The sequence below is a fragment of the Sturnira hondurensis genome, unplaced genomic scaffold, assembly GCF_014824575.4.
Source record: "Sturnira hondurensis isolate 20B ecotype Veracruz unplaced genomic scaffold, ASM1482457v3 Scaffold0003090, whole genome shotgun sequence".
NCBI lineage: Eukaryota > Metazoa > Chordata > Mammalia > Chiroptera > Phyllostomidae > Sturnira > Sturnira hondurensis.
In genome coordinates, this window is record NW_028075721.1 from 9,663,117 (window position 1) to 9,689,883 (window position 26,767).

General features: G+C 52.7%; 1 protein-coding gene across 3 annotated transcripts in view; it reads right to left on the reverse strand.

The window, feature by feature from the left end:
• The window catches only part of GNAO1 (G protein subunit alpha o1), a 130,653-nt gene extending 104,703 nt beyond the window's left edge, over window positions 1-25,950 (reverse strand). Inside the window, exons 1-2 of one of the 3 annotated variants that reach the window (XM_037041688.1) lie at window positions 25,013-25,950; window positions 24,747-24,789 (exon numbers count right to left, since the gene is read on the reverse strand). In XM_037041688.1, the coding sequence (XP_036897583.1) occupies window positions 24,747-24,789; window positions 25,013-25,130 (161 nt within the window). In that variant the 5' untranslated portion in view covers window positions 25,131-25,950. The remainder of the gene's footprint in view (window positions 1-24,746; window positions 24,790-25,012) is intronic. The other 2 variants (XM_037041687.1, XM_037041689.1) reach the window with 2 other exon arrangements.
• Between the last annotated feature and the right edge of the window lie 817 nt (window positions 25,951-26,767).

Here is a 26,767-nt window from a genome sequence, read left to right on the forward strand (position 1 = left end):
GCTTTTATGGGGCTCAGGGTGAAAGAACAGATTTCCGACTATCTGACACAAAACTAACAAACCCACCAAGCAACCGCTGGCTTTCTCAAAGGCAGCTGCAGACCTGACCAACCTGGGGGGCCCCCAGGAAGCCTCGCTGTGAGTAAGCGTCAGCGAGAGCTAAGACACCACAGGCAGCTCAGCTCTAAAAGCTTGGGTGGCTTCTCTCACCAGGGGCGCTCCCTCCCACTGGGGGTCTTGCCAGATGAGGGCAGGCTAGCTCACTGCTAGAAGTGCGGCTGCAGGGAGGTGGGGGACTAGGAAGGGTTAATTGTAACAGATCTTAACCCCATGTGGTGGTTTCAGCCCAAGACCTAGAGGGATGGAACAGGCGGGGTGAGCAGGCAGCAGCGCATCCCGGAGGACACCCGCATCGCCACCAGCAACGGAGCCAGGATGGTCTCCCTGGGGTGCTGTGGCCTTTCTCTGCAGTGGGTCGACTCAGAGGTTAGCTGCGGGGTGGAGGCAGGGAACTGAGCGCATTTCCTCCGAGTGGCGTCTTTCACACCACAAAGGGGTGTGGGCGTACTCCCACAATGAAAAGATGATGGAAGGGGCAGAGGGCCGCGTGACGTGTGATGGAAACACCGATGGCCCATGGGTTCAGAGGAAGCTTCTCCGAAGGGACAAAGGCCTGTGCTAAGGCCTGGATGGTAGACAGGATTTGGCCAAAGAACAGGATGAAAAGGACTCCAGGAACAGGGCACAGCAAGGACAAAGGCCTAGGGATGAAGGAGGGAGCTCATGGGGCGTGTTTCAGAAACTGATGGGTGATCAGTGTGGCTCAAGCATGGGAGGAAGCAAGGCAAAGAGGCTGGAGAGGCAGGCAGGGCCACGGCACACCTGGGGGCTGTCCGAGGGGTTCAGACACCAGGGAGTCAGCAAGTCACCCTTGAGCTCTGACGGGAACAGGGCTAATGCTCTTCTCAACTTGGCCCATGGAGCCAGTTATCACGGTGGACAGCATGGTCGGGCCTCAAGTTCACAACCAGGCCTCATCATTATTGCTCACTTTATGGGAGAATTATCTGCTGGAAACCTCTGTCGCCAAACTTACTGTGGCAGAACATTAACACCCCACTTCTCTTCTCTGCAGTGTCATCTGCTCTTCCCTACAACTCGAAACCTACAAGAACCAAAATGGGGTTTCGGTCCATCCCCACCTACCAGGAAAGGCCTGTGAGACCCAGTACAAACCACCTCCTTGCTTAGGAGAGCGTGAGCCAGCCGGGCATCCAGCTTCGGGAGGGAGCAGCTATACTGAAACCATTGGGGCATTTTCCACCTCCGGTGCAGGGCAGGGGGGCAATGAAGAGAGAAGCCACGTGAGGCATTTGAGAGGATTTCTTAGCCCCGCTGGGGCTAGGCACAGCTTCTTAGCTGTTTTTGGAAATTTCTACAATATCAGAAATACTTGGATGTTTGGATTGAAATGCAAAACCCAACCGTGCTCACTGCAAATTAGGAGAAGTTTGGCGACTCCCCCTAGGGAGTCAGGATGTGCTTTACCTGGATTGATTCAGCTAATCCTTAACGCAGGCCTGTGGGGAAATACTGTCATTATTCCATTTTATAACTAAGGAAACTGAGGCCCTGGCAGGGCAAGCAGCTTGCCAAGGTCATATAGCCCAGGAACCCAGGCAGTCTGCCGCTGGAGCCTCCATCCGTGTAAGTGGCTCTTCGCTCCTGGAAACACGCACGGCACGTTCTCTGTCCCTTACCAGGCTTTATCGTGCGTTATTATTAACTTCCTCCAGCGTTTCATCCACCGCATTTGACTTTAAGCTACTCTAGGTTAAGATCCAAGGGGTGCCATCCACACATAACAGTGGCAATGGTAACCGTGGAACAGGGCCACCCAGAGTACTACACCCTGGGAGAGTGAATTTAGACAACTGACCTAACCTTACTTTGGTTTTCTCATCTGTAAAGAGGGAGTTTAACTCATGGTGTAATGCCTGGTGACTAAATAATCTGAATGCACGTAAGCACCCTCTGACCCTTCCCTGCATTCCCCACAGCACCCAGGCCAGGGTGCCACAAATACTCACTGAGAAAACTGGATCGAGAACGAGCCGACACTTGACTGGCCCTTAGGCAGCATGGAAGCCACTGCGCCAGCTGTACAGGAGTTTTAGAACTTGGGCTCAGAACAGAAAGATGCCGAGGCTCCACCAGTGTCACCAGCATCCTGTATTTCATGCCCCACCTCGCTGCCAGCGGTTCTTGAGATTGGCTGGCCTGTTAAAAATGACTAGGCAGCAATCACCTTGAACTGAACAAGAACACCCAGTCTGTCACTTTTCCCCTAAATTGTAAGTCACAGAGCTCACAGCTGATGCTGCAGCAGAGCCATGAAGGCAAAGACATGTCACAGGGGAACTTTCATTATTAGTTAAACTTGAAAGAGAAAAGGTTTTAGGATGAAAAAAAACTTACAGCAAATAATCAGTCTCAAGCCCGGAGTCAAGATAAACATAGCTTGTGCAAGAAGCAGTTATATTCAGTGAGACCTGTCCTGGCTTTTTGGTGTTGTTTTGTTTTTCTGTTTCTGTCTAATAACGATGTCCTCTCAAGACAGCAGAAAGCCTTGCCCGCAGTATATTTAGCTGCACACCTGAGCCCTGAGCGAAGTGCTTTACCTGGATTGATTCAGCTAATCCTTAACGCAAGCCTGTGGGGAAGTGCTGCCATTATTCCATTTTACAACTAAGGAAACTGAGGCACCAGCAGGGAAAGCAGCTTGCCAAGGTCATATAGCCCAGGAACCCAGGCAGTCTGCCGCTGGAGCCTGCACACCAAACCATCTGGCTGCACTGCCCTTGACCCCTGGGCTCTCCACCTGCAGAATGAGGCAGGGGTTGGGCGTGCACTTGGTTGACAGTTTCTGTAAGACTTCCCCATCTATGACCTCCTCCGTGACACCCAGCAGGTGGGTGAGACCCCTGTTGCTGGTCTTACCACCATTTTCCAGGAGGTGAGAACCACGGAGACTCAGCGAGGGGAAGGACTTGCTGACTCCTGGTGGTGCAGCGGCAGAGACAGGACCTGAACCCTATGCTTCACAGAGGCAGCCAGGTCTGTGCCAAAGGGTGGGCCATGGCCATTGAGTGCGTGTGCTGAGCAGGGCCGCCCAGGGCAGCTGAAGAGGGCACGTGGGCACCTCTGCCCTATTCTTCACTCCCAGGTGCAAACGTGGAGGATGAAGTAGGTTCATAAGCAACTGGTGCCGGCAGCTGAGCAGGGAAAATGAGGCTGCCTGGGGCAGGCCTTTCTCTCTTGGGGGCTCAAACCCCTCCCCCACAGAGTACCCCTCCTTGCCCGCTGCAGAATCAGACTCTGGGAGACTCGTAGGAGCACTGCTTAGGTTCCCCCGGGGCCTCCCTTTGCTTAACAAAACACCTTACCTTTTTAAAAATCCAGATATAATCTAATTAGAGTAAGCCATCTAAATCTTAGGTGTGCAACTCAATAGATCTTTTTAAAGATTTTATTTATTTATTTATAGGGGAAGGGAAAGAGAAAGAGAGGGAGAGAAGTATCAATGTGTGGTTGCCTCTGGAGCGCCCCCAGTTGGGGAACTGGCCCACAACCCAGGCATGTGCCCTGACTGGGAAATGAACCAGCAACCCTTCAGTTTTCAGGCCCGAGTTCAATCCACTGGGCCACACCAGCCAGGGCTCAATAGATTTTTAATAGATGCATACCCTGTGTGAACCACTGCCTCAATTAAACTATCACTTCTGTTAGAATGTTTTGTGCCGAGCAGTGGGAATGTAGGAAGGAAGGGCGTCCACCACTTAGCACTGGCCCCAGTACCTGCTGGAATGAGCTGAAAATTCCAAGACCTGGAGGAAAGAGGAGCAGGGCCCAGGACTGGGCTATGGAGAAAAGACACAGGGCGGTCAGAGTCGGAGAGGGATTCTCCTCGACAGGAGGGCTGAGAGCAGAGCCCTTCCCCAACTCTGCACACGGTAAGCGCTCAGCAGAGAGCTGGGGTTTGATAGGCTCAGAAACTCTTAATCTACTGGGGACCTAAATGCACAAACAATACGTGTATCGTGTGTGCTAACTGAAGCTTTATATGAGCACTGTAAAAACCTCTACGGCCAACAGCCAGTTTATGAGAAAGCCCACGACAGTGTACATGGGCTGCTCTGCTCGTTATGTAAATTCACCCTGAATGGTCACCGTGCACTGTGGGCCTGTTTGGCTTGCAGCAGAGTAGAAAGGAGTAGGAATTGAAATTCGCTCCACGGGAGGTTTACAGCCGAGATGAAGAAACAAGGCCTGCCCGTCCAAATGTTTGCCAATCAGTACACAGTAACAACCATGATTATTTGTTATTATATTCCTAGTGCCGGGCTAGATACTGTCTGCTCTGCTTCATCTAATCCCCAAACCTACCTGCGCGCGAGGCCGCAAAGCTAGAAGGCAGCAGGGCCCGGATGCGAACCAGCACTGGTGCACCTCACTGTGCTCAGACAGCTTCTCTCTAATGGCTCGTGTGCAGAGCCTCCGCCGGGCTCCTAGTGAGCGAGACCACACTGGAAACAGTGCACGCATGTGCATGCGCGGGTCTATGGGAAACGACGGGATGATCTCTATGGGGCCAGGACAACACTTTTGAAAACTCCAATGACATGGTGCAAATACCGTACACAAAATAACGTGAAGAATGGAGAGATTGTTGTGGGTTGGCCTCCCATGGAGCAGACGAGGCTTGAGCTGGCCCTCGGAGGCCGGATATGCCTTGGCTTCCAGCATGGGGGAGACACGGAGGCTGGGGTGTAGGTAGGCGGCTGCCGGAGAGAGGCAGCCTACAGAATGAGAGGCAGCTCGGGAGCAGCGTGGGGGGCTGGACCCCGCTGTCCTCAAAACCAAGGAGAGTTTCAGACCCAGTGCAAAGGGTGAAAAGAAATCACCTGAGGGGACTCTGCAGGGCGGTGAAGAGTGAAAACAGCATTTCTGGAAGACAGCCGAGGAGGCTCTATGGCGGAGCCCCAGAGAAAGGGCGAGTGAGAGCTGGTAGCAAGGAGGTCAGGCGCGGGCAGTGGACAGACGGGCAGCAGGCAAGTGCTGGGAAGAAGGTGACTAAGTGGGACTAATGGGGCAGCTCATGGACCTGGGGTTGGGACAGAGACACTCCCCTGCCTCCCCGAGAGGGCAGAGCAGGAGCTCTTGTGAGGCACCCTGGTCCCTGAGAGGGCAGGGTCCCGGGTCAGAAGCCAGCACCCCCACTCTGAGGGCGGGTTTGAGGACAGCACTGCTCGAACATCATTTTTGCCCCCGTGCTTTTTACTGTCTGTTTAAAAATATCCTGCTTATTTTAACTTCATCTTAAACATAATTACCCGTCAAACCATGATTTTGATGTGTTAGGGACCTTTTGTCCTAAAACACATTAAATAAACATATCAACATACGTGTTCACTTGTATGCCAGTAAACTCCCAGGCTATTCCCGAGAAAGCTTGCCCTGGGGCTCTGGCTCCCAGGGGTCTGCATCTTGGCCCCCCAGTTTGCTTGCTGAGTGTGTCCAGGGTCAAGGCCCTACCAAGGTCAACAACCCTGAATGAAGTCTGCAGGCCAGCGCCCCATGCTTGTTCAAGCTGCAGTGGTGGGGGTCAGGTGGCAGAACCCAGGCCCATGATGAAAGCCCCTGCCACCAGGAAACCAGCAAGACAGGGCGGCCCATACTCTGGGTGCTCTGTTGCCTAGAGACCAGCCAGAAGTGACTGGTCCTTCTGACGCCGTACAGAGTGAACCGATGTCACTCCTTCCCTCCTGACCCTCCTCTGGTGGGACACGTACACACACACAGATAGGAACCCCGTCCCCAACCCTCCAGGGGGACAGCTGCAGGCGAATGACAGTCCACACGTCCATGGGACAAAGGTCTGAGCGCATTTGTGATGGAGCTTCCTTTCTGACCCCGCCTGTGAGTGAGCCTACACTCCAAGTGACCACGGCACCGCAGGGGCACGTGCATCCCCAGGTCACTGGAGACTCCATTCACACACACCTCTGTGGTTCCTCGGACACCAGGCCCACCCCCGACCTCACGCCGTCGCACTTTCCAGCTGCATGCTCTTCCCTATTGGGTGCGGCTGGCTCCCTCCCCTCCACCTGCTCTGTGCTCTGGTTTCATCTTCTTGGGGTGACCTTCCCTGACCCTCTTCAGAAACCACAGCACCCCCTCCCCACTCCTGACCAACTTTCCTGCTTTACCCTCCCCCACAGCATCAACCACAGGTGACCTACTGTTTTCCTTATTCGGTGCCCATCGCCCCCCACTAGAAGGTAAACACGCCCCACGGGAGCAGGGATTTGCTCAGTTCCGACACTTAAAACAGTGCTGGGTATGCCATAGGAGCTCAAGAAATATCTGCAGAGTGAAAAAAAATGAATGAACAATAACGTTGGAAAGAATTTTACCAAATGGTTCTAAACACTCGAGTGTGAGGGCTACGGCACCTGAAAAGGGCCAAGTCCACGTTCTCTCTTTCCAGAAAAAATTCGTGGGTGGCCTGGCTTCGCTGAGGGACCTTAAGTTCTGAGGCAGGTGAGCGGATACCCAGGGTGCCCACCGTGGGGGAGGGCTCCTGGGGATGCCCCTGCCTGTCACCCAGTCTGACCCTGTGTGGCACCCCATGTCCTGGGGAAGGGCCCGGCAGAGCACGTTTGCCGTGGGGACGCTTCACACCAGCCTCTGTGTCGCTGGAGCCGGCCCGGCATCTTTGGTAACAAACGACAGCCCCTCACTCTGATCCAGGAACTCTGTCCAGCAGTTTCTGTGACTCAAAACGCTGCCGGGGACCGTGGAGGACGATGAGGAACTCCAAGCACCAGACTGCACAACAGGAGCCCCTTGTCACCGTCCCCGATGCGGGTAGAGCGTCTCACAGTTGTCACTTCATTTTCACATCCTTAACCCCGTGTCACAAGCAGGCAGAAATGCAGATGAGCCCAGGCACTAAAGCACAGACACCCCAGGCTTAGGGAAGCTCCTCAGGTCCTCACTCATATCCTATCGACTCTCACCCTGCGTGTCATTGTGACAAGCCCAGGCTTTGGGTTTTCCAGGCCACTGCAGATGCAGAGTAGAAGGGAAACGCACTTGAGGTAGGAACATTGCAAAGAGCAAGATGTGACAGGTGACAGCAAGTGAGGAGACAGGAGAATTACATAAAGCGTATCGAAGCCAGGTTCCCTGCATCGTTTCAGGACCACGGTGGGGAGGGCCTCGGGGAGAGTCTGAGCATGGACTGCCCTCAGTGGCACTGCTGATTTTTAGCACAAATGACCAAAAATGATGACTTGGGGCCATCGGGACAAAGGTTAAATGCTGTGTAGGGCATTCGGTTGCTTCTGTTAGCACCATCCGACTATTTTCTTTTGTAAATGTCTCTGTTAGTTTCTAAAACTCTCCCAGAATTGGTAAACAGGGTTTGAAAAGAACATTTACATTTTTTTTTAAAGTAAAACCCACTCTCACCAGTAGCCCTGTGACAGGACTTCCTGGCTTTTCTCAATTGCTGAAGACCGCCCCTCCCCTCACTGGCCAAGCTGCCTCGGGCTGCACACTCACTTTCGGATCCAGGCTGCAATCCAGCTTGTCCTTTCCTTTTTGCCATTACCCCTCATTGTTGAACTCCGGGGTTGCATAATTTACAGTCACCCTGTGGCGGAGCAGGGTAGGAAGCTGTCACGCTGAATAGAGCATCGCTGGGCTGTGTTCACAAACAGACCACTTCATGATTCCCCTGCACAACCGGCAACGGCGAGCGTGCCCTTGGCCTGCGGGCCGCCCCTGACCATCATCAGCGAGACTGGGGGAAGGGGTACTGGGAAGGGCCGCAACCGTAAATTCTCTCCAGTCGCTGTGCTACAAAGCAGGCTCATAAAATCCCAACCGTATTTTCAAGTCAGGGCTGAAACGAGATGCCCGGGGCAGCTCCTAATTTGGTTCCTACAACCCAAGGAGCTGTGGACAAATTTTCTCTGTTGGGAGGGAACTGTGTAGGGGGGCAGGGGTGGGAACCGGCCTCGGGACTTGCGTAGGAACTTACCCCGAGAGCTGAAAAGAAGCAGGCCTACACAGTTCTGAGGTGCCGGCCCAGCTTGTGTGCGGCAGTCCCAGACCTGTGCAGGCTGGGGCCCTGGGGCAGAGCACGGTGGAGGGTGGGCAGCCCAGAGAGTTCTGTGGGCATCTGCCCAGAATGAGGGAGGTGTGCAGACTGCTGTATGCATAACACGGCAACAGGACAGCTCTGAATCTGGGATGGCCTCTCGCTGATGGGCAGAGAGATGACCCTAAATGAGGGCTTTGGAAAACCTCTCTGAACCTCAGTTCTTCATCTGAGACAGGGACAGCCAATAACCCCATCATGAGTTAATCTGATCAGGTATATTAAACATTTTGAATAATAGGTGCTCAATAAATATTATTGCCTTCTCCCCCAGTGGCTTCCCCCAACCCTTCCTAAATATTCTCCTTGGGACACTGAGGAGAAATGGGACCACATTCATTCTTGCTCTGTTACTAGCTCACCATGGGCACCTGGACAGGTCACTCCCTTCTCTGGGCCCCGCAATCTATAGATGCACTGCTAGACTTTGTACAAAAATGAAGTAAGGCTGATGTATACAAAGTCAACGTACAAAAACAACTGTATTTCTCTACTCCAGCACCAGATTCAAAATGCAGTTCACAAAAAGAAGATTTACAAGACCATTGTGAGGATTAAGTGGCCATCTAAGAAAAAGTATATAAAACCTCTATAGGGGAAATCACAAATATTTTGAAGAGAAATTATGATAACTGAATAAATGGTGAAACATAACACTCTCATGGATCAAGAGGAGGCACGATTTAAAGCTGTCGACTCTCCCCACACCGATTGGTGGATTCGAAGAACCACTTGACTAAGACACAGGTGGCCCTGTGGCACAGGAATGCACAGGCGACCATGTCACTAAACGGAGCCAGGACAAACGGCTAACCATTCGGGGCCGGGGGGGTGGGGTGGGAATTAAACCTGGAACTGCTATCTTATACCATGTATAAGGATCAATTACAGGTGACTTAAACACCAAAATATAAATGAAAAAAAGCTTCAGAGCTCTTTGAAGGGGGGAAAAAGCGGATGGCTTTGGCTTGATCTCAAGATAAAGGTTTCTTAGGTTGGACACATAGCCACACCCCCAAAGCACTGATCGAAAGGGGAAGGTGGAACGATCTCATCACAGTAAAAATAAGAACATCTTTTTATCACAGCGCACCCTTAGCAAAGGGAAAAACCAGAGGATGGGAGGTGACATGTGTAATGAATATGCTTGGGAAAGGACCAGTATCCAGAACTCTTACACATAAAGAACTCTTAGATATTAATGAGAAAATTATAACCTAAAAAAAAGGGTGACAGAAGAACAGACGCTTCACCCAAAGGGAAACCCGCTGTCCAATAAATACAGAAAAAGCTGTTCGCCTCACGCTTCATCTAGAACAGGTAGCGTAAAACCACAGCGAAATACTACTACTTACCTACCAGTCTGGCAAAAATTAAAAAGTGTGGCAATATCACACACTAGCAAGGATTTGGAACAACAGGAATTCTCTCTGCTGGTGTGACTATAATATGGGATAGCCACTCTGGAAAACATTACGGCATTATCTAACACAGTCGAAGATTCCTAGCAATTCTACTTCAAAGATCGCTTGACAAATGCACGTGCCTCAGGATACGTCTCTAAACAGGTTCTCACAGCAGCGTCCCTCGTAATAACTCAAAGGCACATCAACAGTGGTGGATAAATAAGTCGCGCTGCAATCATAGCTGGTACGTAGCAGTGAATGCTATACAACAAGGGAGTGAATAATGCTCACAACTGTAAACCTACTTCGCTCCCGCCCCTTTCTAAGAGGATGCATATTTAGGTGACAAAGTCCACAGAAAAGCAAGGAAACACCGTGAAAGTCAAGGTCATGAGAGTGAGGGAGGAAGCCGTGATCAAGAGGGACTTTGAGGGACCTTCTTGGGTACTAGCCATGTCCTAGATATTTTTCCTAGTGACAGTGACGTGAGTATTTGCTTTTTAAAACACTTGTTGACCCTGCGATATTAATGCACATTTGGCATGCGTACTGATACAGGTCACAAACCAAAGTCAGCTTCAATGCTGCCTCCTCCAGCAGCCTGCCCACACTCCTCCGAGGGAGGCGCTCCCTCAGCGCCCGCCACCTCTCCGCTGGCTGCCATGCCCATTTCGTAGGGCTTCTCCACCCTCCAGGGCTGGGGCGGAACCTATCTTGGCTCGCGGCTATCACTATATCCCGTGCCGAGCACGTGGCGAGTGCTCAGCAAATATGCGCTGGATTAATCGATGGCTGCATGGAAGGATGGGAGTTGGTAAAAGCGTCAGTCCTGAACCGATCAGCTGACGACCAGTAAGAAGGTACTGAGCGGTGTGACAGAAGCAGAGACGCACCTGGAGCCATTAAAGCTGGGCTGGCCACATCACCTTGTATAAACCCCTTTTCCCCTCTGATAGTAAAAATGATATAAATGGCTCCTACTCAGGGAATTTCAACTCTGTGCTTTTTAGCTGTGTTGCCTCAGTCAGTCCCCACAGTGTATCTGCAATGTGTTTCTTTTTCGTCTCTTTTTATTGATTAGGAAGCAGCTTCAGAGAGATTAAATAATTCCCCCCAAATCACAATGACAGCTAAAAAAAATGTCAGCGCCAAGATCTCCAAAATTCATGCTTCCTTGCCACCGCGGCGCTGACTTCCTTTTACCTCAGCCTCTTCGCCTCTGCAGTGGGCAGGTGGCAGTGCCCGTGCTGCCTGCCAGGGCTCCTGTGAGGCTAGAAGGGGGCAGTGGACGCAGAGGCAGCTCGCCAACCTGAAAGCACCGCTCCCATGCAAGGAAGAAGCATGTAATACGTATCTGCCCCGGGCCTGCATGAAAGCAGATGGTTTCTACCCACATTGAGCTTTCCCGCCCGTTGTAAAGGAAAGCTAGAAATACACATCAATAAACTGATTTTAGGAAACCACCCGAAACAGCACTCAATATGGACTACATGGGGAGACCAGCAGTGAGTGGACGCACTGCTTGGATTGGGTGATGGTCCTGTTTCCACGCGTCCTCCCTGCTGCCCACCTTCTGCATGGCCATACAGAGGCTGATGCGCTCCGGTGCATGACTGCCACCACCTCGCAGACTGAGTATCTGCATCCCGTTCAAAAGTTCCGCTGTGCCCCTTTGTGGTCACCACTGCCACCCTTAGAAACCACTAAAGGGATTTCTGTCCCTGTGGTTTTGTTCTCTTCCAGAATGCAGAGGGGTCTTTTTAATATATAAGTCAGGTCAACTTGTTGTGCCTTTCAAGCCCCATGGCGTTCAGAGTAAAACCCAAGCGCCTCTCCTTGGCCCCCAGGCCCTGCACGGTGGCTCCTCCCTGCCTCTTTAAGTCCCATTTTGTGTCACTTTTCCTTCCCTGTGGTCCAGCCTCCCTGGCCTTCTTTTTATTCATTGCAGCCTCAGGGCCTTTGCACCTGTGATTCCTGCTGCCTCAGATCTTTCTTGACCGGCTCCCCTATCCCTCACCTCCTCCAACCACTCTCTACTGTGTAGGCCCATCTCCTCTGTCAGCACACATCGTGATACAAAACGGCCTTGCTTACTCATTTACTTGTTGAACGCCTACCTCCCTTCTCTGAAACTGTAAGGTCCCTGAAGGCAGGGGCCTTGTTGGTCTTATTAAGAGCTCTAGACCTAGAATCTCAGAAAGCACCAACACATGGTTGGTGATTGGTATTCATAGAGCGAATAGGCAAGAGCTGAAGAAGTTAGAGAATAGCGAGGTCTATGGAGCTGAAACTCTAAGGAAAGAATTCAAAGAAGACATAGGGCCCTGGCTGGTGTAGCTCAGTGGATTGAGCGCAGGCCTTTGAACCAAAGGGTCACAGGTTCGATTCCTAGTCAGGGCACATGCCTGGCTTGCAGGCCAGTTCCCAGCAGGGGATGCATGAGAGGCAACCATACATCGATGTTTCTATCCCTCTCTCCTTCCCTTCCCCTCTAGAGATAAATAAATAAGAAGACATAGACCATGGGGCAGGTCGGGGCGAATGGCCAGAACCAGAGTTTCCCCACTGTTCCATCAGCCCTTCCCTAAAGTCCCCAAAGTCCCTCACTGAAGGGGCCATAGAGTGCTCCGGAGACAAAGCTGGTGCCTCTCCTGCCCTTGCCCTGGTGCCCTCAGGTTTGCTGCCTTCCCCAGGCAGGGGACCCTTGGCTTTTCTTGGCTGGAGCTCCTCCGTGGGGCTGAGGTTGTTTGGTCCTCGTGCTCTGGGACCGTCTACAGCAGTCCTGCCCGCGGAGCAGCAGCATGTGATCCCGGACTTGGAAACCCTGACCGTGTTACGAGACAAGTTCCTACCTTGCAGGGCTCCACACTCTCAGCAGAGAGTCCACGTGGATGCAACATGCACCGGTGTCCACAATTCCCTGAGCTGATGCCCCAGTTTTCTTTCTCAATTAGCACTAGATTTCCGAAAGCTCAATTTTGTTATAATTTATTATCGCAGTTGGGGACAAGGCGGGGAATTCCTTTGCTACAAGAACATCTGTTTTGCTGGACAGCAAGATTTATACTCAAGACTCCTCCTGCTGCCCCTGTTCTCCAGCCCCTCTCCCCACCTGGAAGTAGCCGTGGGTCTCCTGAAGGCAGGGTTCCCTGCTCAGCTCCACAATAGGGGCTCCTTTCTCGGGCCTCCTTCTCCTCTCCACCGGTGTGCTCTCCCCAGGGGCATGGCACCCACTCTCAGGACCCCACCATGTAGGGAAGCTGACCCTATTCTCCTTCCAGCCCCTACCTCTCTTCTGAATGCCAGAACGACTTTCCGAGGACACCACTGAACATTGTGAGCATGACACAAATGGTGCCCTGCAAGGACCTGGAGTTCGTGCTTCTGGCCTGACTCGCTCTCTTTCTCAGCTACCTCTCTCCCCGCTTCATCGTCCAGGCTGAAAACTGGGAGGCCTTCCCGAGTTCCTCTCTTCCCCATGTGTTCAACTGGACACCGGGTGTTATCTCTTCTGCCTCCAAAATCTCTCCTCCATCTAACTTCTTACTGACGTTCCTACAAACTTCCTAGTTCGAACGACGACAATCTCTTTTCCTGAGCCTCTTCTCTGGTACCCCGTCTCCAAGTTTCCCCAACCTGGCACCCTACTACCCCACCATGGAGTGTGTATCCAAAGTGTATAACCCCCTTGGCAACATGGCCAGGGAACCCCACAGCCTAGCCGTGCTCTTCATTTCTAACCAGACCCCCAGACTCCCACTCTTCGGTTCCAGAAGGCTGCCTACGACTCCGACGGGGCCCCGCTCTTGCGCTTTAGCTCACACTGTTTCTTCTTCCCGGAGGCCCTGACCCTTTTCATCAGGATGATTCCGGTTGTAAAAGGGAGAATTCCAGCTGAAATAAGTTTATGTAAAAGAAGAGATTTATTGCTTCACGTGACTGTCCAGTCCAAAGAGCCAACGCCTGTGATTATAATAACACCACCAGGTGTCCTTCTGGCTCTTTCCTTCTCTCCCCTCTCCCCTCCCCCTCCCCCATCTTCCGACCTCTCAGAGCCTCAGCCTCTCCCGTGATAAGCAAGCTTCCTCCTTGCAGAGAGCAATGCAGAGGTGGAAACATGGCCACAGACAGCTCCAGCCTCACACCATTCCAGTCCAGCAAGGGGCGTTGCTGGGATCCCAGACAAGGAGTTTCTTCTCATAGAAACTATACCATTCCAGAGGAGGACTCTGACTGGCCTGGCTTGAGTCCCATCCCTTCCCTGGGCCAGTCACTGTGGCCAGGAGAATAGGATATCGTGAGGGGCAAGCCCTGAGTCACCCCACTTCCATCTTTAAGCCACAGGAGGCAGTGATGGGCAGCCCCACCAGAAGAGCCTAGAATGAGGGAAGCTGGGCACAGTAACACAGCGGGTGTCCACCGAACTCCCATCCTCCCCCTGGCTGCCTCGAGGTGTAATCCTGAGCCCTCCAGCAAATTAAATTCCACCACTGCCTATCCTCTGCCCCGTGGCACTGATTTGTCTTCTCCGGATGATTCAACTCTCTGAGGGCAGGAATTCGATCAGCAGAAGGCCCCACCCAAAGGTGTGACTCAAGAAGATCTTCCCAGTCTGCAATTACTACGCCCAATTATTTGTTAACGAAGTTATTGCCTGATTCCCCTGGGGCATGGCTTGCTCATCAGCTGAACCTCTAAGCGCTGAGATCCGTGCCTAACACATAATAGGTGCCAGGTAAACATCGGGCAAGTGAGTCAATGAGCAGCTGGAACAGAGTGGAGATCACCAGCGCGCCAGGATCACCAGTGTGCGGGCAGATAAGCACTGCTCCCTTTTAATTCTCCCCAGTTCACAGAGAAAAATAAAAATGATGTGGCAGGAACTCCATCAACACCTTGTACCCACCATCCCCCCCGCAAATTTTCTCCACACCCTCCCCCCCGCTTACCACCCTCCTGGCAGCCTCATGGAAGGAGGTGCGCGTTCAGGTCCAGGTCAAGCCACCATCCGCCTCTGCACCCCTCTCTGCCCACCTTGCCGGGGCTCTACCCGCTTCTGCCACTTCCTCTCCCACGCCTTCAATGTCTCTATCTGGGCTCTTGCTTTATAGCTTCTGAGTGGATCCATGTCCCTCCATGACAGCCAAGTGAACAATAAAAATAAAGCCCTCCCGGAACCTAATACCATCCTCTTCCTCCCTCCTGGCTCCCCTAACTTCCATACAGTGCAGGTTCCTTTCCCAGGAGTCTCCCTTCAGGGCCTCAACTTCCTCGGTCCCTCTCACTGCTTAGCTCCCACTGCAGCCTGTCTCTTCTCCCACCACTCCACTGGCACTGCTTCTGCCAAGGTCACCAACAACTTTCCGGACCCAGTGGGCACCTGCCAGTCTTCCTCTTATTTGATGACTGCAGGATCTGACTCAACTGGCGCTGCTTCCTCGCCTTCTTGACATTCTCTCCTGCCTTGGCCTTGAGGACACTTGCACTACCTTGGGTTTCTTTCCATCTCTCACGGCTCTCCCGTGCAGTTTCCCTCACCTGCTGTTCTTCCTGAAAGACCCCCATTTGCTGGAGCAGGGGTGGGGGATGTGCGTGTGCGGGGGAGGCAACCTCTGCCTTCCCTCCCCTTCTCAGTCGGCCTGGTGAGATTACCAGTGTTCACGGCTCGCCCTGCCCACAAGCACCACAGAATTCCACTTGACCCTTCTCCCTACGTGGGTCCTGTCTCCTAATCCACACATGAAGCTGCCTGCCAGGCATCTGTGCTTGGCTAGCCACCAAACTGAGTCATCGTTTTTCTCCCCAAGTCACCCCTCTCCTTCTTTCGTTTTCCCTCTCAGAGAACGGCAAGGCCGTTCCACCAGGGCCCAGACCAGGAATCCTGACTCATTCTTATCTACAATCTTGACGATTTTGTTCCTCCTCAAGGCCCTTCCAATTTATCATCAAGTAAGTCTAACAATTCCACGGCCCAAGTAGCTCTCAAATCTGTCTTTTCCCACCCCCACTACCACTGCTTTAATTCAGTTCTTCATCTTTTCCCACCTGAGTCACAGAAATAACTTCCCACCTGGCTCCTAACCTCCAGGCCTGAGGTGCGAACTGATCCTACCACTCACTTTCTTCAAACCCTGCGGTGGCATCTCGTTATAGTGAGAGTAAAATCCCAAGTCCTTACACCAGTGTTGAGGCCCCTTACAGTCTGATCTCCGTCTCATCCCTCACTGACACCTCTCGACACTCCTGCATAACGTACTCAGAATCAAGCCAAATCACTTCACATTCCTGGCACGTTCCACGTGGTGACGTACGGTAGCACCTCTGCACGTGCCGGTCCTTCTGCCTGGAATTCCCTTTCCCCACCTGGCTAACCGCCATTCGATTTTCAGCCTCGGCCCCCGTGTCGTTTTCTCTCGGCCGACCTCTACACACCCTGCCCAGAGAAGGTGCCCTCTGTTCGCCCACAGCTTCGTGGCACCTCCTGCCCTGAAGTGTAAGAGTCTTGTGCCTGTAGCCTCCTGCAGGCTGCATTCCTCAAGGGCAGGGGCTGACATCTTCCTCTCTACCTCCATATGCCTAGCACACAGTGGGCACTCAGGAAGTGCTTATGGATGAACAGACAGACTGACAGAAAAATGAATAGTTGAATGGGTGGCTATCTCACTGCCCTGTCTTTCCCCATAGCCTTCTCCCAGCCACCTGTTTCCACCAAAGATGGAGCCTTGGGTGGCAGCGTCTCTCTGATGCAACCTACACATGGCCCACAACTCTGACACAGGAATGGAAAATGATTTCAGGAGCCGTACAGATGGTGGTGTCAGAATCAATGGGATGCATGAGGACGGCCCGGCACCAACCAACTCTCGCTATCCTTAGCTATCAACCTCAGCCAAGGCCAGGGCCATCTTACTTGCTGATGGGCCCTGGGTCCTTGCCTGCGCACTCTCCATTGTCCATCTAGGTAGTGGTCGAGTAGGTACTGTGTGGGGTTAGAATGAATGGAAGGGACCGAAATTTTGGAATGAGAGACACTGCGATCTGAATGCACTGCGATTACTCTCTGAGCCCCACCTGCTCATCTGGAAGGTGAAGCTGTTGACTGTATTTCCTCACAGGCTGGTGTGAACAAACAAATGGGGATAATGGATTGGATTGAACATGATGACCACAGCCTAGGAGCATCAAAAGCTTTCAGTATTATTATTCTGGCTCATATAGAAATGAGTTTGCATTCCCGGTATATCTCACTTCTTTCTCTCTTCTTGCACCTAACGTTTGTCAAGTACCTCCTTTGTGCCAGACATTGGGCTCAGTGCTGTATCATGAGCAAAAACCAGGTCACTGTTCCTGCTTTGGGGAGACCTGGTAGGGCGGGGGCACCCAGACCAGCAAGGGAGACAAACACATAATCAACTAGTTAATTTACAACATGTAATACACATTAGTGCTCTGAGATCCTGGAGGCAGAAGACCCAGGGTCGATTTTACCGCGTGGGGATTTTACTGTCTGTTGGCTAAAAAACAGGCAGAGAATCCTGGGTAAATCCTTGACCATGGAGTCTTACCCTTGTATTTCTTGATATAGCCTATCCTTATATACATCCCTTTCTCTTTCCTCTGTCCCCGGTTGAGAAATAGGGAGAGTAGGGGAACAAATTCAGGGCACTGACTATTAGCCTTGCAGGATTTTATTTTACTTTAATTTTTGGTGCTATGAAAAGCACAGTGTTTTTCTTCTTCTCTGTAAAGAAAGTTAGAACTAAAGATGGCTCGGCAGATAAAAGCTGTGGGCGGTAAATACTGCCACAATCCCCCCTTGCACTTCAGGCTTCTAGGTTTCTCTTTGCATTTTCTGTGTCTTAGAGCTAGAAACCAGAAAGAGGCCTGAGACCTTCTAGGGTGAAAGGCCAAATCCTAACGGAGAGAGAAACTAGGGGCTAAATGGCCTGCTCAAAGACAAATTAGAGAGCAAGTCAATGTTAAAACACAGTTCTCCCGATCCTTTCCTTTTACTGGTCTGCAATCGCTCAAAGTGCTGGACAGTAGACACCTGAACCCAGGCAGGTTCCTGCACCCCCAGCCACCCTGGTGGAAGCCAGGGCTGCCCCCATTTCTAAGTGTTCTGGGAGCCACAGACTTCTCCTTCTAACGTGTCACCGGGCCTCTCTTCCCAGAACATCCTGTTTCTCACTAACAGGATACTTTCAGATCCTCCTCTTCGGTTTGAGAACCCTGTCTGCATGAAAAGTTTGGTTAGAGGTGGTTTTCTCGAAATGCCTCCTAGGACTATGCTTTCCTGGCTGAGAAAGCTTTGTGGTTGAGGCTGCTCTTCTGCAATTACCTTGGCCTTGAAAGAGCTTTCATGGGTACCCCTACCCCTGCTGGGTGGAACCATGATCGATACTTTTCTATTTAGAACCTTGCATTAGAGACCTCAAAGACCCTGAAAACGAAAGTAATTCCCAATTTTGTCAACCACGGAGGACAGGAAAGGAGCTTGGGGTAGCCCAGGTCCAACTTTTGAGGAAACAGGGCCCTCAGGGAGGCAGGAGCAGAGCCACACCCCTGGACTCCAGGTCCAGTGCTCTGCCCCCCTCTTTGTACCCTCAGTCCAGCCTCTTGGGCTGAAGTGGCTGTGCCATCAAAAATGTCACATCAGTTATGACAACACAGGGTGTTATGTAACTGGTGCTCAGAGCAGGCGAGGGGGAGAAGCCAGGAGCGGGGCCCACAGCGCCCCCTCCTGGCGGCCACGGCAGCTAAGTCCCACATACCTGAGAAGAGAGCTCCTTATGAGAAGGGGGCACCCAGTAGCCAATCAAAGGCATAAAAACTAGAGCTGACCATTGCACGATTTCTAAAAAACTGGAGTAAGGGCGTTTCATATATTACATCGTTTCATGCTCACAAGAACCCTATTCGGTAGTTATTTTTACTATCAGCCCCATTTTACAAGCAAAGAAACTGAGGCACAAAAAAGGCAAGTACCATGTTTAAGGTCACACATCTTGTCAGTGGCCTTGTCTCTACAAGGCGTGAAGCCAGGCAGCTTGGTTGCAGAGTCCACGCGCTTAATCGCACCTCGATTCTAGAGAATTTAGAGAAGCATGCTAAACTGCTTCTCTAAAGAAGAAACTACCTATTTCCTTAAACCTGGGACAGGCCACTATTCCTTCCTCTCCTGCCCTTCTGTGCGGATGACTCATTTATCGGATGCCTTCTCTTCCAACCACTACTGTGCGTAAATGAGAGGCGCAGAATGAAATAAGAACGCGATACAAATTCAAACCCATCCTTCGAGCGGAGTTCATCTGAACACCGCCAGACTTTGTACTGAGATGCCGTCCACAGGAAAGGGAGGTGGCAGTGCCCTTCTCCCAGCATCTGCTGTTCGAAAACCCACGCAGTCCGTGCGCACACACGCACATTCATTTTTCTTCTTTCAAAACCCAAAGTTGTTCGTCACCAGGGGCAGATTGGGGGCTAACCCCTTCCAATAGGATTTATTTTCACTTGGAAATCACGCCCTCGCCAGCTTGTCTATTGTCTTTCAGCTCGAGATGTGCCCTTGTGATAATGGTCTGTCTAGCCTCCTAAGAAAGGAGACTGAAAACGCCGGGGGAGACAGGGAGCCAAGTCCTGCATCGAGATGGACCGGGCACCTGTCAGAAAAATGGGACCTTATCCTACTGATAGGAAACCCCCCGCGTGAACAGAGAGAGGGTGCTGCGCAGCTGAACAACACGCGTGGCACTGCCCTATCTTTAGCAGATACGGCACACTAAGAAGCACAACCTAATCTGGGGAGTTCCTGGGCTAAAGAAACAACAGTGTTTGATTCTGGGTGTAGTACATCGAATCTTTCCCCACAGGGAGGGGACAGAAATTCTGGGTTCCTTTTCAGTCATGTCAATCCCCCATGAATCCTCAGGATTTAATATAATCAGCAACAACACGTTCAATGAGCAGACAGGGTCCATTTCAGAATCCAACAGGTAACCGGGGCTCAAGAGTTCCACGGCTGAGTCCTCAGGGGATCGGGTGGACTGTGTGTTACGCCTCTGGCAGGAAGGTCTGCGGGTATTTACAGTGAACAGTAAGGAGGGCGAGAGCGCCATCCATCAGCAAAGGAGAACTCATCCGCTCCTTGATCTGACATTCTGTTCACACTCACGCTGCCTCCGGAGAGCACCCCTTTGAATAAACATGGAGACGGGAGGAAGGGCGGGAGCTAAGCAGCCAAGAGGCTGACCGCGGGAACGACAGGTCCTCGGGTCTGGAAGAGTCGTTGTCAGCGGGTCTCCGCCTCAACATGGGACCCTTCGGGGACTCACCTTTTAGACAGGTGCACTTTCACAGAGTAGGGGCTGCAAGGTGCCATCTACCCTCGCTCATGCCTACCACTTGGCGGGCGCTGAACAGGGGTGTGTGGAAAGAATGCAAGCTTGCCCGGCATCCAAGCCAAACAGGAGAAACCTGATTGCAATACCCCAGTGAGCTGGTCGGAGAAAACCATCAGCTTTTGGTAGCAGGTGACACCTTAAGACTGCCTTCCCTGACAGGGTGGGGTCTGTCCTGGGAATCCCGTGCCACAGTAAGGGCTGGGGTATTCGGATGAGCACAGTGTCTCTGTCAGGCAAATCCTTAAATCTCTTTTACAATGGCACTGGGCCGGCCCCAGGGGAATGAACATGCGTCCGAAATGCTCCATTTACAGTGTCCGTTTATGTAAAGCATAGCAGCTAGGAGGCCATGCCTCACTGCCACTTTCCAACTCTCTTATCTTCCTAAAAACCCACTTAATGCTCCAGAGACAGACACCCTGGACAGACGACTCAGCACCTCAAATGAGGGCACACCGTGGTGCCCATGGCAACCCCACAGTTCATCTCCATTTTCATCAGGGAGATGGGCAAGCCGTGGTCACTGTTTGTGCAGAAAGGGGAAGTGGCTGGAAGTGATAGTCTGTTGATTCCATACATCGTAAATGATCCTTTTTTAAGAGGTTTCTTTGTAAAGGTTTTGGTAACTAAATAAAATTAATTCTTCGTAAAATCTTGATTATTCTGAATAACTCAAAGAGTCCCACTGATTGCAAAAACAGCGAGGCTGTAGCACCGGGGGGGGGGGGGGGACNTGGCAACCCCACAGTTCATCTCCATTTTCATCAGGGAGATGGGCAAGCCGTGGTCACTGTTTGTGCAGAAAGGGGAAGTGGCTGGAAGTGATAGTCTGTTGATTCCATACGTCGTAAATGATCCTTTTTTTAAGAGGTTTCTTTGTAAAGGTTTTGGTAACTAAATAAAATTAATTCTTCGTACAATCTTGATTATTCTGAATAACTCAAAGAGTCCCACTGATTGCAAAAACAGCGAGGCTGTAGCACCGGGGGGGGGGGGGGGGGGCCCCCACNGGGGGGGCACCAGCTCCGGAGAAGCAAAGTCAGCTGAAATGGCACACACACAGAGGGGGCTGGTCCCTCGTGGTGCGCGTGAAGTTACACTCGGGAAGTTTCAATCATTTGTTCCCTTCTCGGGACGAAAATGTTGTGGACAGTCTGACACAGACCTCCCAAACACTAGTTCACAATCACCTACCCAAATTAAAAAACAACGCAAACCAGAAAGCTATGTGCACATGAAATGTTTAGCAAAGTATTAAGAACCAGGCTTTTAAAACGAGTCTAATCTGTGATCTCTCTTACGTGGATGCAAGTTTCTCACTAGGACACGTATCAAACCAAATAATTCCAAAGGTCAGCCTGTCTGCAATGATCCTAGGCTGACACAGGTGTTGACACTTGGTTCTAGGCAGCATATGCCAGCCAGCCCCTTCTCACGTAACTTCAGTTATTACAGGCATACATGGAAGCCATTCCTTCTAAAAATCAGCACTCTGCAACGTGGATGGACATAGGGGCTGAATGGAATGGCTGTTTGCCCCTCTGGAAATGCTGATTAAGAAGAATACGGAGATGTCTGAATATTCATACTCTCTCTCTCTCAATCCCGCAGGGTGAGCTATTAAACTGAAGTCCCCACTAGGAAACCACCAAGTTCTCACAGGGCATTGCTCAAGGAGAACTCTCTAATTTCATCTGCCCCGGGAAGATAAAACAGCAACCTAATGAACTCATATGCATGGCCTGATAGGTTGGTGAACCAATCGTGTATTGTACAGGCAGGTCTGCAACGGCTTTCTGTAAATGCCGCCTGGATTGTCGGGCCCAGGCCCACCCCCAGGACAACTCTCCTAACTCAGGTGACTGTCAGCCAAGGGGTGATCAGCAAAATCATCTCTGCAAGGGAGGACTCAAAAGAATTTGTCACTAGGATACAGTGACACCAATTTCACATTTTGCGGTTAATAAAACAAGTCCTGCCTCCAGCTTGGCACAAGGCCCCGATCTGATTTATTTCAGGCCAAGCAGGAGGACCTAACAGGGAGGGCTGCCATTCATGAGTGCTTCAGGAGGAGAGGCCGCCAGGGTCCCTCTCCCACTGACCTTTTGGGCAAACCGAGACTATTTCCCAAAGAGAGTTGATGTGTTTATGTGTGTGTGTGTGTGTGTGTTTAAAATAATAATAGTTTTACCTACAGAAACTCAGTTTTACCTAAAATTTTTCTCCACAAAGGTTTCCTGTGGGGTGTGACCCAGGGGGAAATGCAGGAAAAAGAAAAGACAAGCTCACACACCCGATTTAACATCTCAAACATCAAAAGCTTGGTGTGGTTTCCTCCCTACCCCCCCCCCCAAATATGAGACACATAACACTCTCCAGGGAAAGCCTACATTTAAGCCCACACACAGCCTTCATTTCAGATTTCCTACCCCGGTACGTAACTGGGAATTTTCATTCTAAAATGGCACGTCTACATCCTCATTGAGCTCAGCTCTCTTTGAATAAAAAAGGCTAGGCGCTCTTTGAGGGACTCGGTATATATATTTAAACTTATTAAAGCAATCTAATTTATGAGGCGTGTTTAAGAAAAACAGGGAAGGAGTTGATCTTGCAGATGCAAAGTTAATTAGCAAACTCGAGCAGACCACCCGCGACTCCTGCATCCAATTCCCTCCTCCCCGAGCATTTCCGAATGCCTTCGGCCCTCTAGGAAGTAGCTCGGGTCTCTCCGTCCAGCCCCGACTGGGTTCCGAACACCGCCGAATCTCTCCGAGCCCTGCGCCCCGCCGGCGCCGAGCCTTGCGGAGCCAGCGCAGCCGCTTAGCTGAGCCTCATCGACTTTTCTGGCCTCGGCTGGGCGCTGTCCACCACTCGCAACGCCTGAAACCTCACTCAGCTCCGGTAGCTGGGGCTTCTACAGGGCTCTGGGCCCGCCACTGCAGATTACAGACTCTGAAGTTTTAAAATGTCTCCCTCGGGGAGAAAGGGGTGGCTGTGCTTGCATTTATCGACCTGCAAGGGCTCCCGGCAGATGCAACATGCACCTTGTTGCAAAAAGCAATTCCCCAGGCTCCGCCTCCCTATGCATTTGGATTGCACAAGCTCCAGAGAAGCCCCAGGCAAAATTACCGGCGGCTCAGAGGGGTGAGGCGAGCCGAGGGGGGCTTTGCAAAAGAAAGCCCCAGGGCCCTCTCGAACAAAAATAAAACATGTTAAGCAGATGGGGGAAATTGTCTCCAAGTCGCTGCTCCCTACCATCATGGCGCCGCCTAGAACCCGCTTGTCATGCCTGTTACACATGCAAGAATTTTTGCATTTTGTTTCTGAAACCGCAAGCACGCTTCATCTTCCACCCACCCTTCCACGAAAGGGGTTTTTATTTTCCATTGTTTTCCTACGGGATGCAATTACTTCAGCTATTCTGTCAAGTTGAAAAATAATCATTTTTGTTTACCGCACGGCAACCCCTAATTAGGAGCTGTGTGTGCACCGAGGTGTCACAGCAAAGCGACGTGGAATCCTCGCTAAATAGTGTTAATGAACTCCGCCATCCGGAACTGACAGGTCAACGGAAGCAGCAGGGCCAGGAGGCTCCGGAGGGTGCACCCCTTCCCCGCAAGCCACCCCCTCCCCAAGCAAGCTGCCTGTGGGCTCACCAGGAACTGCCCTAGTGGATGGGGCAAGAAGCGAGCCTGAGAGTGGGAAGGAGGGCGAGGCTTCTTATTGAGAAAGTGCGCAAGGGAAGGAATATCTCATTTTGTTTTAATTTTCCACCATCACTCAAATCCACCCCCAGTTAATTAGGAGGGGAAACTGATATGTAAGGCAGAAGGGGGAGGCGGCAAGCGGGGCCTTAAATCCGCATTGTGGGTAGATTACACGGAACATGGCCTATGCAGAGTGTAAATAAATACACTGATAAAGGCCATAGCAAACGAAAACTGCCGGTGTCAGGACAGCAAACGCTGGGAGAGTGGGGGAGGGAGGGGGCAGCAAGGGGCGGGCATTCAGCCCAGAGCAAGCGTCCCTCTTCCACCTCTGCCTTGGATACACAGCTGTGCCAGTCACATCTACTTAGAAACCCACCCCCTCCCCTACCACACGCCCCTTCCTCTAACCCTCATTCTCTTTTTCAGGGGAGGGGGGCAGAAACCACAACCTCCAATTCAGCACCAAATCCATGAACAGCACACACTTGATCCTCCACCCCAGCACTCTAGGGCTGGGCCCCCTCCATATTTTAACCGAGTTCAAAATCACTGCCCAGGAGAAGAACAAGGGAAATGGGATTATGGATGTGGAGTCAGGGGTGAGGGGAGGAGGAGTGAGAGAGGGAATGAAACAGAGACACAGAGACAGAAATGGAGGCTGCCATACGCACGAAACACTCCACAAGCAAGAGTAATGATCATAATCATTCCAATAGTGTGATGTTCTGATCAATATGGCGGACACTGTCATTCATACAACTACAGGCGCTCCCCGTCCCTCCCCCCACTATCCCCTCAAAACACCCACCCCGGGAGTTGAGGGTGAGGGACCCAGAATCAACGTAGAGTGGGGGAGGGGAGTCAAATCCAGGTGTGTGTGCGTGTGTACATGAATTAAAAACCGGGCCTGGAGAGCAGTGTGGAGTAAGCAAGGTAATACAAGTGATTAAAAAATATTCTTAATAAAAGTATAAATCCCAATGCCACAGGGACTTACTTCATCTGCTTCACAATGGTGCTTTTTCCTGATTCTCCAGCCCCTGTTGGGACAGACGGGGGGGAAAAACTGGTGAGTGTCAGTTTAGGGGATCGCGGTAGGGGGCAGAGGGGTAAGGCATGCGAGGGGGTGGGCGATCCTGGCACATGGTGGTGCCAACTTGGGGACCAGGTCTCCCCGGAAGCGAGTGGAGTGGAGGAGAGCTGGCGGAGGGGGGACGCGGAGTGGCTGGGGTCGGGGGATGAGGGTGGCAGCCCGGTCCTTACCCAGCAGGAGTAATTTCACGTCTTTGGCGGCGCTGATGCCATCCTCTTTGAGGTTTTTCTCAATCGCCTTGCTCCGCTCGAGGGCGGCTCTCTCCTCAGCGCTCAGAGTACATCCCATGGTGGCCCCTTCCCTGCCACAGCCCGCACGACTCGGCTAGCAAGGCTCCCCGGCTCGGCGCGCCCCCCCACCCCCCCAGAGAGCAGAGCCTAGGCTCAAAGGGGGAAAAAAAAATCACGATATCTTCCCTTGGCTGAAAACAAAAATGTCGGGAAACCAAAACCCCCCAAAAAGACAGCTGCTGACAAGATTCTAGCAGCGGAAACTCGCGACAGCTGGCTGGGCTCTGGGGGTGTTGAAGCGAGGGTGGCCGGGGTCTGGGGCTCGGGAGCCGAGGCAGGAGGCGCCCGCAGTCCGAGGAGGCGCGGGCTGCAGGCACAGAGGCTTGTGCACAACCCAAAATAAATAAAATAATAGTCGAGGCAGGAGCCGCAGCCGGAGCCCGCGGAGGGTGGGGTGGGGGGCAGGGTGGGTCCTTCTGCCAGTGCTGCCGGAGGAGGAGGCGGTGGCGGCGGCGGCGTGGGGTGTGGAGGGAGTGAGTTAGGGGGTGCTGCTAGTGCATGTGCATCGCCGATCCTCAACCGTCGGTGCGTCCGCGGCGCCTTCGCCGACCCCCGCGCGCTGGGCAGGGATGGGCAGGGGGCCGGCCCGGGGGGCAGGTCTCTAGCGGGAGGCGGCGTCGCTGTCTCTCAGAGATCGCATCGCTCGGTGGAGCCTACCGAAGACGAGGAGAGGGCAAGGGAGCCGCGGGCAGCCAGGAGCTCTTAGGGCAGAGAGGGAGCGAGAGATCGAGGCTGGGAGGGAGGGGAGGAAAAAAAATGAAGGGGAGATCAAGCGCGCGCGCCACAGCCCGGGCGGGGGAGGGGGCGAGCGCAGCGCGCGAGTGCGCCAGCGGCTCTGCGCACCCCACACAGCCGACCGCCCGCTGACGTCAGCAGAGCCTCGCGCCGGGCCCCCGGGACGCGGGGGGGCGGGGGCGGGAGAGGCGCGCGCGCCCGGGTCCGCGTCAGCTGGCGGCGGCGGCGCGCGCGCGGCACGGCCGGCCCACCCCCGGCACCTCCCCTCCTCCCGGGGCCACGGCTCCCCGGGGTGGTCGTGTGCGGACCCTGGCGTGGGCGGGGCCCTTCTCCGCCCCAAGCTGTCGCCGCGCGGGCCTCCGTGTCACTGGAAGCGCGAGTCTGGGCGGCCGTCAGGTGGCCCCCGGGGGCCAGCGCCCGGCGCCGCCTCACTCCCTCTCCGCCTTCCTCTCCATTTTGGCTCCGGCGGCTCGCCTTCTTGGTTGCTCTCCTGCTGCTGGGGCCGGAGCCGCCGAGGCGAGTGACCTCAGCTAAAGTGACGATACTGGGTCCGAGGAAAGCTGAGTTCCGGAGAATTCACCCTTGAAGCGTGGGGGCTGATTCGGGTTTTTCTCTCCCTGCGTCCCACAAGCATTTATTGAGCACCTAGTATGGCCGTGGGGATTGAGGAACCAGCAGGATAAGAGAAGCCAGGGCTTGCTCTCTAGGAGCCCCTGCCTCCCTTTGCTACCGCAACCCCGCTCCAAGATTTCCCGGCCCCAGTGTCCGCGCAGGGGACAGTTGCCACCCTGGGAGGCGTTGGGAGGGAAGCTCCGGGTTTTCCTGCGAGCGAGCTCCTGGCAATTGCTTACTCCGTCCACAGAGTTGAAACGCTTTTGCACGTTTTGGATGGTTTAGCTT